This window comes from Staurois parvus, unplaced genomic scaffold (assembly GCF_062004578.1).
Source record: "Staurois parvus isolate SC_StPar_1 unplaced genomic scaffold, SC_StPar_1.0 ptg000845l, whole genome shotgun sequence".
Lineage (NCBI taxonomy): Eukaryota > Metazoa > Chordata > Amphibia > Anura > Ranidae > Staurois > Staurois parvus.
The window spans coordinates 142,199-159,354 of record NW_028318641.1 but is presented as its reverse complement, the minus strand read 5'-3'; the positions used below and the strand labels follow the sequence as shown (position 1 = coordinate 159,354).

Genomic DNA, 17,156 nt, shown 5'->3' with positions numbered 1-17,156 from the left:
ACATGTAGTCTCCTTAGGAACCAGGGGCGGACTGACAACTCATGGGGCCCCCGGGCAATAGGGGATCATGGGGCCCCTGTGTCCTTGCCCAAACTCAAAAAAGCCTATGAAAAAGGTACCAGGGGCATCTCATGGGGCCCCCTACTGAGTCCGGGCCCTCGGGCAGTGCCCGTGTTTCCAAATGGTCAGTCCGCCCCTGTTAGGAACGCTAATAGAAGGAATAGGGTTTGGACTACAACCTCCACCAAGCCATGCATGAGAAGGAGAACTGAGAACTTTTCCTGGGCAAGTTCACTGGAGGTCTGGAGAAAATAGTGTGAGGTAAGAGAGCGTAAGGACCTGCTGCAGTACTCTGTACCAACATTTGGCGATTACAGAGCGTGGCCTGTGTGCAGAGGGACTAAGCCACTGCCAGGATAAAGTCTGTGCTGTGCTGGGGACTAGAGTCACCCCAGGCAACCCAGAATTAAGTGGACATCTGACCAAAGGGACCATTGCTGCTGTGTTACTGGGTCTGGTGAGAGGGCCTTCTAGCCATAACCAGTTGCTACTAGAGAGACTGAACCCTTTAGGAACTGACCATACAGCCATCTAGTAGCCTTATTGCTGCATGCAGTTTTGACTGGTACTGTTCTCATGTGCACCAACAGTAAAATCGGGCCCCAACCCTAGCCAGATGAAGAGTTACGACTACAGCTGCTACACAGAGACAGTTACCTATTGCTTATGCGAAGATATAATTCTTTGGGGACATTGCACCATATTCCATCCATTCTCCTGCAGTGCACCCTAAACTAGCTACAGTATTATCATTCACATTGCAGTTAATGCTTCTATGCATGGTTTTTTGTTGATTTTGCCGATTTAGGAGTTGACTCCTGTCTAGTGGTACAGAGCTCTATTCTAAGTTACTTTGGCACTGACTGTCTGAACCTACCCTCTGTGTGCTCATTTATGCTCAAACCATCATTTACTCTAACCTGCACCAATGCATTGCGTTCATTTACCACTTAACGTTCTTGCCTTTTTCCTGGTGCGAATTCACAGCCAAGCTAAATGGTATCTATACTTGTGTTCTTATAAGTGCTTGCAGTAACTTTCTGTAAGGGAATTCCTGTACAGCAACTGGCTAACAGAAATGAGCATAGGCTCGCGCATGTGCGCAAAAATGCGCGCACACAGGTGCACACACGCAGGAGCGTGCTCAATGTTTCTGGCGCCAAACAGACTATTTAAAGGAGGCTCTTACTCTGTCAGTGCTGATTGGTCTTCAGCCAACTTCCTGTTTCCTGCTGTATCCTGTTTGTTTCAGTTACTGACCCGGCTTGCCATTGACCTGCTCTTCAATCCTGGTTATGCTTCTGCTCATCGGTGTCTGATCCTGGCTTCCTCCTGACCTTGTCCCTGTCTGATGTTCCGGTACTCCATCGCCTGCTCGTTGCTGACCCTGGCTATTACTCTGACTACGCTTCCGGCTCCAGTTTGGCTCTACAGTCCTGCCGAGTGCTTGTCCTGGGTGTCATTACATCAGCTCCGGTTGTCACGGTGTGTTCCGGTCTCACGCTTATCAGATGTTCCGGCAAGCCATGTACCCAGATCTTGCAGTTCCAGTGGAGTGCTTTCCTAACCTCAGTTGGCCGTTCCGGCATCTCCTATGTTCCTGATTGGATGCCCTGTCTGATTTACAGAGGTTACATCACCAGCCGCAAGTTCCACAATCAGTAGCCACAGGCACTCGTGTTCCTCCTGTCCCTCGGCACCAGCTGTTTCACCTTCAGTGGGGCCTTGGTTGGAAACTTAGACTTGGGAAACTTGGGTTGGAGATACAAGAGAGGCTGACTTCATAATTCAGACTTCTATCAGGTACGTGACACTTTCATTCAACCAGGTGCGTCAGAGGAGCGGAGGTTGTACTTGGAGTTGAGACGCAGAACAGAGAACCCAAATTACCAAGTGGCTCCACCAACAGGAAAAAATTATAATCTATGCACGTAACCAGATTTGTCCCCCAAAAACACAATAAAATTGGGTTACAGTATATAGTTCTAGTTATGTTGTACAGTTGTTTGCCTCGAGTTCAAGATTAAAGTGGAACTTCACTCACCTCTGTTCCAGTGATGCGGCATCCCACTGCTCCCCGCCCGGCCGCGGTCTCTGGCCAGCTGAGGACAATGTCACTCAAGTGCATGCTCGGGAGCCTAGTCAGATTCGGCTTTGCCGAATTTGTACAGTGAGCTGCGCATGCACAGCTCACTGTACAGGGGCCGGCAGGTATTTAACTTTAATGCAGAAGAGACAAATCATGTCTCTTCTGCATTAAAATTTCTGCCTGTTCACCACTTTTCTTTACCTAAAGTTCCACTTTAATAAAATATATTTTTTTTTAACCTTTGCTGCATCTCGGTGATACTGATCAGCAGAATCTTTGCGGTTACGTCCTGTCTACATGCACACACCCCAGCCATGGCTGCATGGCATTTCTTAGGGCGGTTTTCCTGATGTTTATAACAGTGGGAAAACATATGTAAGGTAAGGGTACAGAGGTGCCTGGTGTAGTTCCTACTGTATATTTTGGAGTTTCCTCAGGGGCGTGAGTGAGCAAGGAGAGGTGCAGGAATATGTGCTACTCACATGCTTGGGATATGGGATGTAAGACTCTGATGAACCCCAAAGAGGTATGGACTTCCTCCAACTCTGTTTTCTATCTATAATAGAAGGATTGTGCCGTCCTCATTAGGGATGACTAAAGAGCTTAAATATCTGATCAACTGTGTTCCAGTAAAGCGCTGAAAGGCTGTTGTATGGACTCTTCTGTCTCCTAAACTCTAATGCAGTGGTTTCCAAACTGTGGCCCTTTGCTAGCTTCTATCCAGCCCTCGGGGCACTATTTCATCCACAGATACCAACAATGGGGCATAATTCCTCCCACTAACACAAATTAAGGGGCACAGTTCCTTCTAATGACACCAACAATGGGGCACAATTCCTCCCACTGACACTAAAGATGGTGTCAGGGTGTTTTCCCACTGACTTTGGGACCTTTTCTACTCCCAATGGCCACTTTTCAACTGCTCTAAAGTTTGAAGGACTGAAAAATTGGAACTTGGAATGTTTGGAGATCTCTTTTAAATGGGAACATCTTCTAGAAACGAAACCTGTGCCAGAAGGGCTACTGTTGGAGGCCTCTACTGTAAGGCCAGAGGAAGGTTTGCAAAAGACTATGCATAGTGCTGGCTAGGCCAGCCCAAGGGCCTCCTGGGGGGTGCCTCTGCTATGGTGCCTAGAGGAGAAACTTGTGCCCATGGTGCCTCAGGGAATCTGGTTGACCAGTCAAGCTGTGCAGGAATGGGTTAAAGAGTGCATCAAGAGGCTGTGCACATGGAGGATATGCAGCCTGGCCAGCTATGCAATACAACCACTTGCAGTTGCCACTGAGAGATGTATGGCGGACTGACAAATCAAACAGCAAAAAGAGAAACAGGGACAGTTGTCATGACAGAAGTGCCTGTAGCACGATCTCAGCAGAATCACCAGGCATTTTACTAAAAGCTGCAGATGTAATCATTAAAAACGACTTTTGAAATGACATGTTAAAGCTTATATGAGACTTTAGTGTGTCGGTTTACATATGGATATGTGAAATATTTGTAAGAGCTTATCAGAGCTGAGTACATATGACAAAAATTACAGGGGTATAAAATGTGCTAAATAATGACTAGCTTCCTGTCCAGCAATGCCATTAGCGGTCCTTGTAGGCCTTTTTTCAGCATCTAAAGTCTCTGCAAATGTTACCAATAAAAACAGAATGTTCACCGCTTCATAAAAAGTAACTGCAATGCCAAAATCTCACTTTATACAGCTATGGAAGCTTTAAATACATATTTGTGTAATATATTAGCAGCTTTTTAAAGATAAATCTCACCAGTCCTTTAAACTAGTTTTCCAGGTTTAGACATCTCATTCGGGAAATAAAGTTTGAAACCAGAAAATTTAAAATCATTTCTTGACAGAGTACAACACTGGGGGGTACAGAGTTGGCCAGCACTACAGAGGAAAGATTTGGGGGTACTTAGATGATTGCAAAATGAGCAACCTGTGTGGCCAGGCACTGGAAATAATCTCCAGTGAATAGAATTCTAAGATGCATCACTAGAGGGGTCGCCAGCAGGAGGAAGAAGGTCCCGATTCCTCTATATAGATCTTTAGTTATCACAAGATGGATCACCAGCAGAGGAAGGAGGTCCTGATTCCTCTATATAGATCTTTATATCACTAGAGGGGTCACCAACAGGAGCAAGGAGGTCCTGATTCCTCTATATAGATCTTTATAATCACTAGAGGGATCACCGGCAGGAGGAAGGAGAACCTGATTCTTCTATATAGAGCTTTAGTTACCACTAGAAGGATCTCCATCAGGAAGGAGGTCCTGATTCCTCCATATAGATCTTTATATGACAAGAGGGGTCACCAGCAGGAGGAAGGAGAACCTGATTTCTCTATATAGATCTTTAGTTACCACTAGAGGGATTTCCAGCAGGAAGAAGGAGGTCCTGATTCCTCCATATAGATCTTTATATGACAAGAGGCGTCACTGGCAGGAGGAAGGAGGTCCTGATTCCTCGATATAGAACGTTTTATCATTAGAAAAGCCACCAACAGGAGGACAGGAGTCCTGATTTCTCTCTCTCTCTCTCTCTCTCTATATATAGCTATCTCTTTAGACTTAATTTAGAATACTGTGTCCAGTTTTGGAGACCTCACTTACAAAGATATTGACAACATAGAACAAGTCCAGAGACAGGCAATAAGAACGGGGAAGGTCTGGGGGATACATATCAGGAGAGGCTTCAGGAGCTTAATATGTACAATCTGGAGGAAAGAACGGAAAGGGGAGACATGAACCTTTAAATACATCAAGGGCCTTAACAAGGTTCAGGAGGGCAGGATTTTCAATATGAAACCAAGATCAAGAACATGGGGACATGACCTCAAACTAAAAGAGGTCAAAAGTGATTTTAGAAAGTATTTTTCTTTACCGGAAAAGTAGTTGAGACTCCCAGCAGATGTACTGAGTCAGTCAACAGTCAGTGGATTCAAACATGCTGGGACAAGATCTATAGTCAAACAACCCCCCCCCCCCCAAAAAAAAGGGCAGACTTGATGGACCACTTGTTTTTTTTTCTGCTGTCACTTTCCAAAGGGTGCTGTCAGTCAAAGACATCCTTCACCCACATTACCAGAACATTGGAGAAGTTTGATTTCCTGGCTAATCAATGGTTAGAGCAGCTTTATGTACGATCTCCCTGTTGTCTGACTGATCCCTGTACAACTGTAATATATTGTACTATGTCATGCAACTATAACAGGATTTGACAAGGGATGAGCTGCGGGGCTCGAATTCTATATTTTCAGATTTTGGCAAGCAAACTTTGAGGTTCTACTGAACTGAACCTCTAAATGCAGCAAGAAGAGAACCATTTAGCCAAGGTTTTAGTACCCCTGCTAAAAAGGACAGATTCCCGCTTGGGCTGGTTGCTAGGGAGTGGGCAGCTGCCAGCGTCCTAACAACCAGTGAGTTATCCCTGTTCGTTCCCTTCAGCTGTAAGTCAGAGATGGGGATGATGCCTGAATATTAAAAAAAAAAAATATGGAGTGCCAGCTAAAATTTATAGATTAGAGGGCAAAATTCCAAAGTTAGGTTTAAAACCACTTTAAAGCGGCATTCACGACATACTGCCTGTGCCGTGATTGCAGAAAGCACCATGCTATGATGGCGACTCCCGTGCACACGCGCGGGATTGAAGTCATCATGGCCATGCTATTCAAGTGTCTGGAGAACGCGAACCTGGAAGGAAGGTGTGTAAAATAATGCTTTAAGCTCAGAAAAAATGCGAGATGCTAACACAAAACCATATGCAAGAGGAACTGTAACCGGTTAAAGAAGAGATGTATGAAATTTTCAGTCTTCGGAAGCAGTCGGGTTACAAATTTTTCAATAGCACATTTTCATTTCATATATAGAAATTCAAGCATATTTCTTGCATTTCAGGCAGCAAAAAGATTGCTATGAATTGCAGGTCCACCTGTGAAACCCCGACCAGGAAAACTAGGCACAAGCATTTCAACAGACAACCTTACACTGGTATGGAAAGAGACCTGGTCAGTCATTATACTGAAATTGAGAGAACATCAAAAAGTATACTTTTAGCCGGTTGAGTATAACTGGACATGTTTAACTTCATAAAATACAGGTCAATTTTACATTGAAACTAAATAATGTCTTCAAAACTAAATCCACCTGAAAAATTTTTTTTTTCCTGAGAATGTAAAACAGACCAAGGAACACTTGGAAACTCTTATCTCGGCAGAAGGAGTGGCAGGAGGGCCAAACTGGAACAGTTTATAAATCCTACAAGATTTCATTGTAGAGACCATTAAATGAACTAATGGCATAGTGAGCACCGATGAGGCCTCTAGCACTGACACTTGGCTCATGCGGGGAGCCAGGTTAGCATTTGGAGCTCTTGGGTACAAATGTTCAATAAAATGTTATAGTTTTTTTTTTTTTTTTTGAAACAGCATTTTTTTAAAGATAGTTTCCAGATGCTAATTCTGCTCTGTTCAAACATTTAGGCTGCATACAGGCTAGTATTTAGGTTTAGATAAGCTAGTTAAGGCATGATCATATACAGTTCAAACATTTATCACAGTATTTCTGTAAAAAGCAATTCAATATAGGAATTTTTTCCTGCATGCCAAATCAAATCTTGATACAGGTGGTCAAGCTGGCACTGCAGGTCCTGACCTGGAAAACCTAGTAGAGGAGCCCCGGCGCTGGAAAACCTAGTAGAGGAGCCCCGGCGCTGGAAAACCTAGCTGCGGAGCCCCGGCGCTGGAAAACCTAGCTGCGGAGCCTCGGCGCTGGAAAACCTAGCTGCGGAGCCCCGGCGCTGGAAAACCTAGCTGCGGAGCCCCGGCGCTGGAAAACCTAGCTGCGGAGCCCCGGCGCTGGAAAACCTAGTATAGGATTTCTAGCTCTGGAAAACCTAGTATAGGATTTCTAGCTCTGGAAAACCTAGTATAGGATTTCTAGCTCTGGAAAACCTAGGAGAGAAGCTCCAGTGCTGGAAACCTAAGTAGAGGAGCTGCAGATCTGAAAACCTGATAGTGGAGCTCTTGCATTGGAAAGCGTAGTTAGTGGAGCTCCTGTGCTGCAAAATCTAGTTAGAAGAGCTAATTAAGGCATCATATATAGTTCAAACATTTATCACATTTTTTTAAAGCAGAAAGAAATTCAATATGGGAAGTGTTTTCCTGCACACCAAACAAATCTTGAGACAGGTGATCAAGCTGTTACTGCAGGTCCTGACCTGGAAAACTTATTAGAGGAGCTCTTGCGCTGGAAAACCTACTAGAGGACCTCCGGTGGTGGAAAATCTAGAAGAGGAGCTCCAGCTCTGGAAACCTGATAGTGGATCTCCTGCTCTGGAAAACCTGGTAATCAACTCCTTTGATGAGCTGAGCTGCTGCACTGAAAAACCTTAAAGAGGAGCTCCTGACCTAATAAACCTGGGATTGGAGCTCCTTCCTATGAAAACCTGGGAATAGAGCTCTTTTCCCTAGAAGTCCTCGGAGTAGTGCGCCTTAACTAGAAAACCTGGTAGTGGAGCTCCCACAATGGAAAACCTGATCCTGTAGCGCGCACAATGGAAAACCTAGCTACTGGAGCTGTGGCAATGGAAAACACAGTACTGTAGCCCCAGCAATGGAAAACCTTGCTAGTAGAGCTCCTGCAATGGAAAAAAAACCCAGGTAGTGGAGCTCATGTGTTGGAAAATCTAGTAGTCGAGTTCCTACCCTGGAAAACCTGATAGTCCAATTCCTGCAGTGAGGTGACCTCCTGCACTGAAAAATGTTATAGTGGAGCTACTGCCCTGAAAACCTTGGAAAGGAGCACCTTTCCCTGAAAATCCTGGGAGTAGCAGGCCTGAACTAGAAAACCCAATTTTGGAGCTCTCCCAATAGAAAATCTGGCTGTTGGAACTCCCACAATGGAAAACCTGGCTACTAGAGCTCCTGCAATGGAAAACGCAGGTACTGGAGTTTCCGCAATGGAAAACTTGGTAGTAAAGCTCCTGCACTGGAGAACCTAGTATTGGAGCATAAATAAAAGGATCCATTGTATGTATTTCTCAATGAACCGCCCCAAGCAATGTAAATAGCAGGACAAGAGTTTCTATGTTTTCAGGAGGGCTGTGGGTAAGACCCTCTAGTATTTCTACCTAAGGATAGTAATACTCTTCTTTAAAATGAGGCACTTGATTCATCAGACACTTAAAACAATATAATATTATCCATTGCTGCCAACCAAGAAATTTAGATAGAAACTGGAGAACGTGGAGGAAGGGTATGAAAACAAAGAACTGTTGCAGAGGCAAAAGACTAAAGAACACCTTGTGCAACCACAGTAGTTAAACAAATGCAACCATTATAATTTGACAAAAGACCATTTACAGTCAATGTACAGTCAGGTCCATAAATATTGGGACATTGACACAATTCTAACATTTTTGGCTCTATACACCACCACAATGGATTTGAAATGAAACGAAACCAGATGTGCTTTAACTGCAGACTGTCAGCTTTAATTTGAGGGTATTTCATCCAAATCAGGTGAACGGTGTAGGAATTACAACAGTTTGCATATGTGCCTCCCACTTGTTAAGGGACCAAAAGTAATGGGACAGAATAATAATCATAAATCAAACTTTCACTTTTTAATACTTGGTTGCAAATCCTTTTGCAGTCAATTACAGCCTGAAGTCTGGATGCATGGACATCACCAGACGCTGGGTTTCATCCCTGTTGATGCTCTGCCAGGCCTCTACTGCAACTGTCTTCAGTTCCTGCTTGTTCTTGGAGCATTTTCCCTTCAGTTTTGTCTTCAGCAAGTGAAATGTATGCTCAATCGGATTCAGGTCAGGTGATTGACTTGGCCATTGCATAACATTCCACTTCTTTCCCTTAAACTCTTTGGTTGCTTTTGCAGTATGCTTTGGGTCATTGTCCATCTGCACTGTGAAGCGGCGTCCAATGAGTTGTGAAGCATTTGGCTGAATATGAGCAGATAATATTGCCCGAAACACTTCAGAATTCATCCTGCCAGCAGTCACATCATCAATAAATACAAGAGAACCAGTTCCATTGGCAGCCATACATGCCCGCACCATGACACTACCACCACCAAGCTTCACTGATGAGGTGGCATGCTTAGGATCATGAGCAGTTCCTTTCCTTCTCCGTATTCTTCTCTTCCCATCACTCTGGTACAAGTAGATCTTGGTCTCATCTGTCCATAGGATGTTGTTCCAGAACTGTGAAGGCTTTTTTAGATGTCGTTTGGCAAACTCTAATCTGGCCTTCCTGTTTTTGAGGCTCACCAATGGTTTCCATCTTGTGGTGAACCCTCTGTATTCACTCTGGTGAAGTCTTCTCTTGATTGTTGACTTTGACACACATACACCTACCTCCTGGAGAGTGTTCTTGATCTGGCCAAGAAGGGTGTTTTCTTCACCAGGGAAAGAATTCTTCGGTCATCCACCACAGTTGTTTTCTGTGGTCTTCTGGGTCTTTTGGTGTTGCTGAGCTCACCGGTGCGTTCCTTCTGTTTAAGAATGTTCCAAACAGTTGTTTTGGCCACGCCTAATGTTTTTGCTATCTCTCTGATGGGTTTGTTTTGTTTTTTCAGCCTAATGATGGCTTGCTTTACTGATAGTGACAGCTCTTTGGATCTCATCTTGAGAGTTGACAGCAACAGATTCCAAATGCAAATAGCACACTTGAAATGAACTCTGGACCTTTTATCTGCTCATTGTAATTGGGATAATGAGGGAATAACACACACCTGGCCATGGAACAGCTGAGAAGCCAATTGTCCCATTACTTTTGGTCCCTTAACAAGTGGGAGGCACATATGCAAACTGTTGTAATTCCTACACCGTTCACCTGATTTGGATGTAAATACCCTCAAATTAAAGCTGACAGTCTGCAGTTAAAGCACATCTTGTTCGTTTCATTTCAAATCCATTGTGGTGGTGTATAGAGCCAAAAATTGTAGAATTGTGTCGATGTCCCAATATTTATGGACCTGACTGTACATCACCTTTTTTTTCTGTTCTATGGGAAATTGTGATAAACCAAAGCTGGATGAGAAAGTAGGGTTTTTGTACTTACTGTAAAATCCGTTTCTTGGAGTCCAGCGAGCACAAAAGTTTTTTTGTTTTTTTTTTCCATTGAGGGATACAGGAAGCCATATTGTCAGGATTTCCAAAAGCAGACCAACAGAGGTAGTGGGCAACAGCAGCAACTGCTAAAAGGATCAACAAAAACAGAACTGGGGACTGCCTGCAACCCAAGAACCGCCTGAAGGGCAAACACCCGAATCTGGCAAAAGATGAGACCGAACCTCCTGCCTAATAGGGGAATTAGCCAACAGGACTCGAGTGAAGACATGGAGAAATCAACCTGACGCCCAAGAAAAAAAAATGGTTAACAACCAGAGAGGAACGACTCAATACAGAAGGGAGCACCAAGCCTTGGACCAAGCGAGAAGCTGGACAACCTTAAAGCAGATGTGCTAAAAAAAAAAACCCACATCAGGGGCAGACTGACAACTCATGGGGCCCCCGGGCATTAGGGGATCATGGGGCTCGTGTCCTTGCCCAAACTCAAAAAAGCCTATGAAAAAGGTACCAGGGGCATCTCATAGGGCCCCCTACTGACCCCGGGCCCTCGGGCAGTGCCCGAGTTTCCGAATGGTCAGTTTGTCCCTGCCCCACATCCGATAATTTTGCAGCATCTTTGTGATCCTGAAGTTGTCCCACAGTGACTCTATGACCGAGAACTGACCGCTGGTTGCTCAGCTCTCAAGTCTGCTCCAAATCAGCTCTCGGTCTCTTCTGGGTCACAGGCAGCAGTGTATTTACCATGAGGAAAACAAGGCAGTTGCCTTTGATGGCAATTTTCAAGGGGGCGGCACTTCCCCCACCCGAAGAAGGGACACAAGTGGTAAAGATGGTGACCTGGTCTGCTACGCCATGAGAACCGAGGAGGCTGCACTCTGTTGGAGGGTGTGGGGATGGCCGGCAGCTTGTTTCATTCCAGAGGTTAAGGTCAGTGCATGAATCAGGTGGTCACAAAGGGGGTGGGGGATATGAGTTGGTCAATGGGGGGCGTCGGGTGGATGGGGGGGTTGCGGTGGTGGCGAGGGGTGGGGCTTCGCCTGGTTTTAGTGTTCCCTAGGTCAGCACAGAAACTAAATACACCACTGGTTGCAGGAGTACAAAAAAGGAAATGTGCTCCTGTGACCCAAAAGAGAAGTATGGCCAAAAAAGCTTTGGCTATACTTCTCACTGAACCCAACAAAAGTGTTGGAACAAACTTCCATTTAGGGAAAGAAAAAAAAAAAACTACAACCTGACATGGTCAACAAGGAAAAAGGTGAACCTCCTAGTACAAGCTGGTACCAGTCAAGGAACCTAGGAAAAACGTCATTGTAAAGGAGGACCAGCCCGTCTACGTAGGAAGGCCCTAAGCTTCTACTCAACAGGCCTCACAGGGGTCAAGAAACAATTACTTTGTGCCTAGAGAGTTTGTTGGAGAAGACAACCAACCTGTCAAGGTGAGACTTACCAGGGAAGAACCCTGAAATTAAATTTCAATTCAACAACCTGCAAACTGTGAAAGACGTCTGGGGTTACCCTCTGCAGCAACAACATCCCTTCTGTGACTAGATACAGGCAAATTGCAACCACGTGGTGGTGATGTAACTCGCTCAGGGTACAAGGCAAAGCCTCAGGTGCTACAAAGGATAACCATGGGCTAGCCTACATTTTTTTTTTTGTTTGCCAGTTCCTCCTTTGAGAATTCAATGGTATACGATGTTTAACCATTTCAATACCGTGCAATTTTACACCTTCCTGCCCAGGCCATTTTTCACGTTTCAGCGCTCTGACACTTTGAATGACAATTGCACGGTCATACAACATTGTACCCAAACTAAAATTTTATCATTTTCTTCACACAACTAGAGCTTTCTTTTGCTGGTATTTAATCACTGCTGGGGTTTTTATTTTTTGCTAAATTAACAAAAAAAGACCACAAATTTTGAAAAAAAGACGTTTTCTTTGTTTCTGTTATAAAAGTTTACAAATAAATAATTGCTCTTCATAAATTTAGGCCGAGATGTATTCTGCTACATGTCTTTGGTGAAAATAACCCAAATTAGGATGTATTATTTAGTCTGTAGGAAAGTTATAGAGTTCACAAACTATGGTATAGATCTGAAAATGATTAATCCTGAAGTACTGACAGCCAATCTAATTTCTTGAGGTCCAAGAATGTCAGAACAGTACAGATATCCCCCAAATGACCCCTTTTTGCAGAGTAGACAGTCCGACGTACTTCATAAGAGGAATGGCGAGTTTTTTGAAGTTGTATTTTTTTTGTCATAATTTTTTGTAAAATTAAAAAATGTAAAAAATTATTTTCACTATTTTTTTTTTACATACTGTCACCAGTGCAGTACAGCATCATCATATAACTGGCATGGCGGTGAACAGGGACACTGACTGGTGACAGTATGAAAAAAAAAATATATTTTTTTTTATTATTTTTAATTTTTTATTACATTTTTTTAAAGATTTTTTTTCATATTTTACTATGACCAAAGTAGTACAATGTTACCATAGTAACATTGTACTACTTTGGGGAAGTGATCAGCATTTTTTTTTTTTTTTTTTTTTTTTTTTTACACAATTTGCTTATAGCAAAGAATTACTTTGCTATAAGCAAGCATTTAACCTGAATGAAATCGATTCATTCAGGTTTTTTTTTTTTTTGTGCTTAGCTGTGATTTGGTCACAGTGCATGTGCATGTGATTAGCTGTGACCATTCACAGCTAGGCAGTAGTATACAATGGATGGCATGAATGAAGCCATCCATTGTATACAACTGTCATGTGACCTGCTGTGATTGGTCACAGCAGGTCACATGGTACCAGCAATGGGGGCCGGTACTCAGATCTGTCATCGGCCGTGTCCGAGGTACACGGCCGGTGACAGATCGCCCCCGCTGCGCGGCTCTGCAGGGTCGCAAACTGCGCATGTGCGGGTGCACGCCAAATGGCGTGCACCCGGAATGCCGAAGCACTTCTGAAGCCGCCAAACGGCCATTGGCCGGGCGGCTAATGGTTAACCCCCCTGGCGGTATTCCCGAGTGTAGCTCGGGGTAAAGTTTCAGCACCACAAGCGGTAACCCCGAGCTACACTCAGGAATACACTGCAGCGTTGCTCCGGGATCTCTTCTTCACTTACCTTGTCCTGCGTTCCCGCGATGTCCCCCCTGCAGTGTCCCCCGCAATGTCCTCCGGCCGATGCCGGCATCTGTCTTCCGGGTTCCATTCCCTGCGACGTTGGGACGTATGGGGGACAGAACTGGCGGGAAATTTAAAAATGTCAAAAAGTGACATTCACTCAATACACTAAAATCACATAGTATAACATTCCTGTATCAACCCATTTCACATACATTTTGTCCCGAGTGCTTTGTCCGGCGCCCTGCCTGCATTTTTACTGTTCTTTCTGCCTGGAAACTGAGAATCGTCCATGGCGTCCAAAAAGCGTCCCTTTAGGTCAAAAGCGGTTTTAGACCGGCTAGAGAACAGCGATAGTAAATCAGAACCACTTGCAGAATTGAGTGATAATGATTCGTGGGGGAAATTCGTCATCAGACACTGAAAACGATTCTGCGACTTTGCTCAGCGATGTGCAAACTTGGCGCTCTATTTCAAATTTGTGTTTTTGGTTTGATTATATTATTTTTATGATTTATTAAATTATAATTTAGGATTTCATGTTTCAAGTTTTATCATACCCGGGATGTTTACTAGACTTTTGTTTGGACAGATTTCAGTGAGTTATTCCTAAAAATTACAGGCCTGCAATAAAAAAACTACATATTTCCATGCAAAAAAATGTACCGCTTTGAGCACAGAAATACTGACATAATCAGTAAAAAAACTGAGGAGGTTAAAAAAACCTGTAAGAACCCTCATGAAGCATTAGAACAATGTACTTACGATCTTCCTCTCATAGAAGGCTCCGCTGCTGTACGTTGTAGCAAGGGTGGAGGCACACTCCTCCAGGTACCAAGGCTTGTAACCATTCTCTGTGGTGCTGCTAATGGAAATGGTGTAGACACTGTTGGTATATCCATCACAGGAGCAGTAGTCGCCTTCTCTACCACCGTTACCAGATGCCCAGACAAAAATTGAACCAAGCCCTTTGCGGCCCTAAAACAAAGACAAACCAAAAAAAAAAAAATAAGGTATGAAGTTTTTAAAACTATTTACTTACAGAAGAACTTCAAACTATCCTATCAAACTAGATGTCACAGAAGGAAAGGTCCATGGAAAATGGCAGAAAGCAGAATTTACTACACAAGCCCCTATGAGAGGCACAAAAACACAATGTCCTGGAAGTCCAAACTGTCATACAACAATGTACATATCGGATATCCTCATACTTAGGAGGGACGTTCTATGAAAGCTAAAGTGTGGTTTCTCATGGTCTTGTTTCTCACCAAAAAAAAAAAAAGAGCAAAAAAAGTATCCCGAAGTGGCTACGTACAAGTTGTGATCAGAAGTTTGCATATTCGTGGAGATCTGGTGATAAAATGCATCGATTTTAACCACTTCAAGTCCGGACACTTTCCCCCCCTTCCTGACCAGGCCAATTTTCAGCTTTCAAGGCTATCACACTTGACACACTTGACTTGATTGACAATTGCGCGGTCATGCAACACTGCACCCATATGAATTTTTTTGAGATAGATATAACTTTATTTTGGTGGTATTTATTCACCACTGGGATTATTTTTTTTTTGCTATGTAAATGAAAAAGTCCAAAAATTTAGAAAAAAGTGTTTTTCCTCCTAGATTGTAAGCTCAAAGGAGCAGGGCCCTCGAATCCCTCGTGTTTTGTATTGTTACTGTATTGTCTCATGTTCTGTCCCCCACTTTAATGTACAGCGCTGAGCAAATCCTTTGGCGCCATATAAACACTGTATAATATAAAATGTAATGTAATTTTTTTCTTATAAAATTTTGCAAATAAATAATATTTCATAAATCTTGGCCAAAATTTATTCCGTTAACTTTTTAGTAAAAAAAACCCAAATTAGTTTAACCAAAAATTATAATTTTTAAACTTTTTTTTACATTTTTATATATTATTTTTTTGTACATACTGTCACCCTAGCAGTACAGTGTCACCATAGTGACACTGTACTATTTGTGGGGGGTAATGAAGATTTTTTTTTTTTTTTTACACTGATTGCTTTTACACCCATAAAGGCTGTAAAAGCAATCATTTCTCCATCTCTCTGGCTGCATTCTTGCAGCCATTGAGAAATACTGTGTGAGCTGTGATTGGTCACAGCTTGTCACATGGTACAAGGCTGTTGTGAATATCCTTGCACCATGTGACCATCTGTGATCATTCACAGATTTCACACGTAGTAAGCAATGATGTCAGGAAGTGACATCTTGCTTACTACTCTGCATTTGATCACTGATTGGCCAATCAGTGATCACATGATCGGGACCTCGGACAGAGGTCCCGTACGACAATCGGTGTTCCACTGTGGACACAGCGCGCACTGGATCACGGTACTGCGCGCTCCCAGGGAGCACGCACAAGCAGGGTTCGGGGAGGCCGTTTATAAACGGCCACCTGACCCTGCACTGCCACCGTCCGGCCGTTTATATACAACGGGCAGACGGGAAGTGGTTAAAGAAAACATGAGTGAGCAGGCAAAACATATTTCTTTTATTTCTAATGGGATTCATATTCTGTAACTGTAGGTCAAGATTTATGGTGAAATATTATTTATTTGCAAAATTTTATAAGAAAAACTTTTTTTCAAAATTTTTGGAGTCTTTCATTTATATAGCAAAAAAAAATAAAAATCCCAGCGGTGAATAAATACCACCAAAATAAAGTTTTATCTGTCTCAAAAAAATGCAAAAAAATTCATATGGGTACAGCGTTGCATAACCGCGCAATTGTCATTCAAAGTGTGATAGCGCTGAAAGCTGAAAATTGGCTTGGGCAGGAACGGGGTGAAAGTGTCCAGACTGGAAGTGGTTAAAGATAGTTTTTTTTGGCATGATTAGTCATTTTCAATATCAATGCCAAAATTTCACGATTTCTGCCAGGGGGCGGGGGTTTGAGGTGCAAACGTTTGAACTCAACTGCATACAGAATGTTTTTTTAATCCTTCTCAAGTCAGGACAAATGAAACGTTATTGCATACCAGAAACAAAGCCCATCTGGCTCAGGTTTTACAGTTTATCTTGTAGGATATAGCTGAAGGTCATCAATCCGCCATACTCTCTCCACACCAATCTGGCTAAAATTTTTGAAGAAATTTTATTTTTTTATTTTTAATTGGATCTGTTTTAGAGCAAAAAGTAAAAAAAAAAAGTTTTCAAAATGTCTTTTTTCATTTATAGGGCAAAAAAAAAAAAAAAAAAAAAAAAAGTTGTGATCAAATACCACCAAAAGAAAGCTCTAGTTGTGTTAAAAAAACAAACAAAAAGACATGAAAAACAAAACCCCACACATTTACAAGTTAAAGTAGTGCGGTGCTTTCAGCCCTTTTATTGCAGAACTTGAACCCAATGAAACCTGGTCTAGAATATTGTGACACCGAGTGCATTAATTTATATGGAATAGCTTTATGGTGTACTGACGGGCCTCTGTCCTGTGCTCTCCAAAAGGCACAAGACTCCAATGCCTAAATTCTGCCTTGCCTCCAGAGCTGGAAAACAAGGACAGGAGAAGGAGGGATGATAACTGATGAAAATGAGGATAAATAGGAGGAAATAAAAGATAAAGATATAAAAGATAAAGATGAAAAAGAAGTAAAAAAAAAAGAAAGAAAAAGAAGGAAACAAATGAAAAAAAAAGAAAAAAGGAAAAAAAGAAAAAAAAAGAGAAGAAAAAAAAGGAAAAAGGAAAAAAAGGAAAAAGGAAAAAAAAGGAAAAAGGAAAAAAAGGAAAAAGGAAAAAAGAAAAAAAGGAGAAAAAAAAGG

The 17,156-nt window shown here is 42.8% G+C and overlaps 1 protein-coding gene across 1 annotated transcript in view; it reads right to left on the bottom strand.

Moving 5' to 3' along the window:
* Window positions 1-17,156, bottom strand: part of PCSK6 (proprotein convertase subtilisin/kexin type 6) — a gene marked incomplete at its 5' end in the record, with an annotated part of 254,118 nt that overhangs the window by 115,757 nt on the left and 121,205 nt on the right. Inside the window, one exon of the mRNA XM_089655547.1 lies at window positions 14,139-14,351. Coding sequence (XP_089511673.1) covers window positions 14,139-14,351 — 213 coding nt within the window. The remainder of the gene's footprint in view (window positions 1-14,138; window positions 14,352-17,156) is intronic.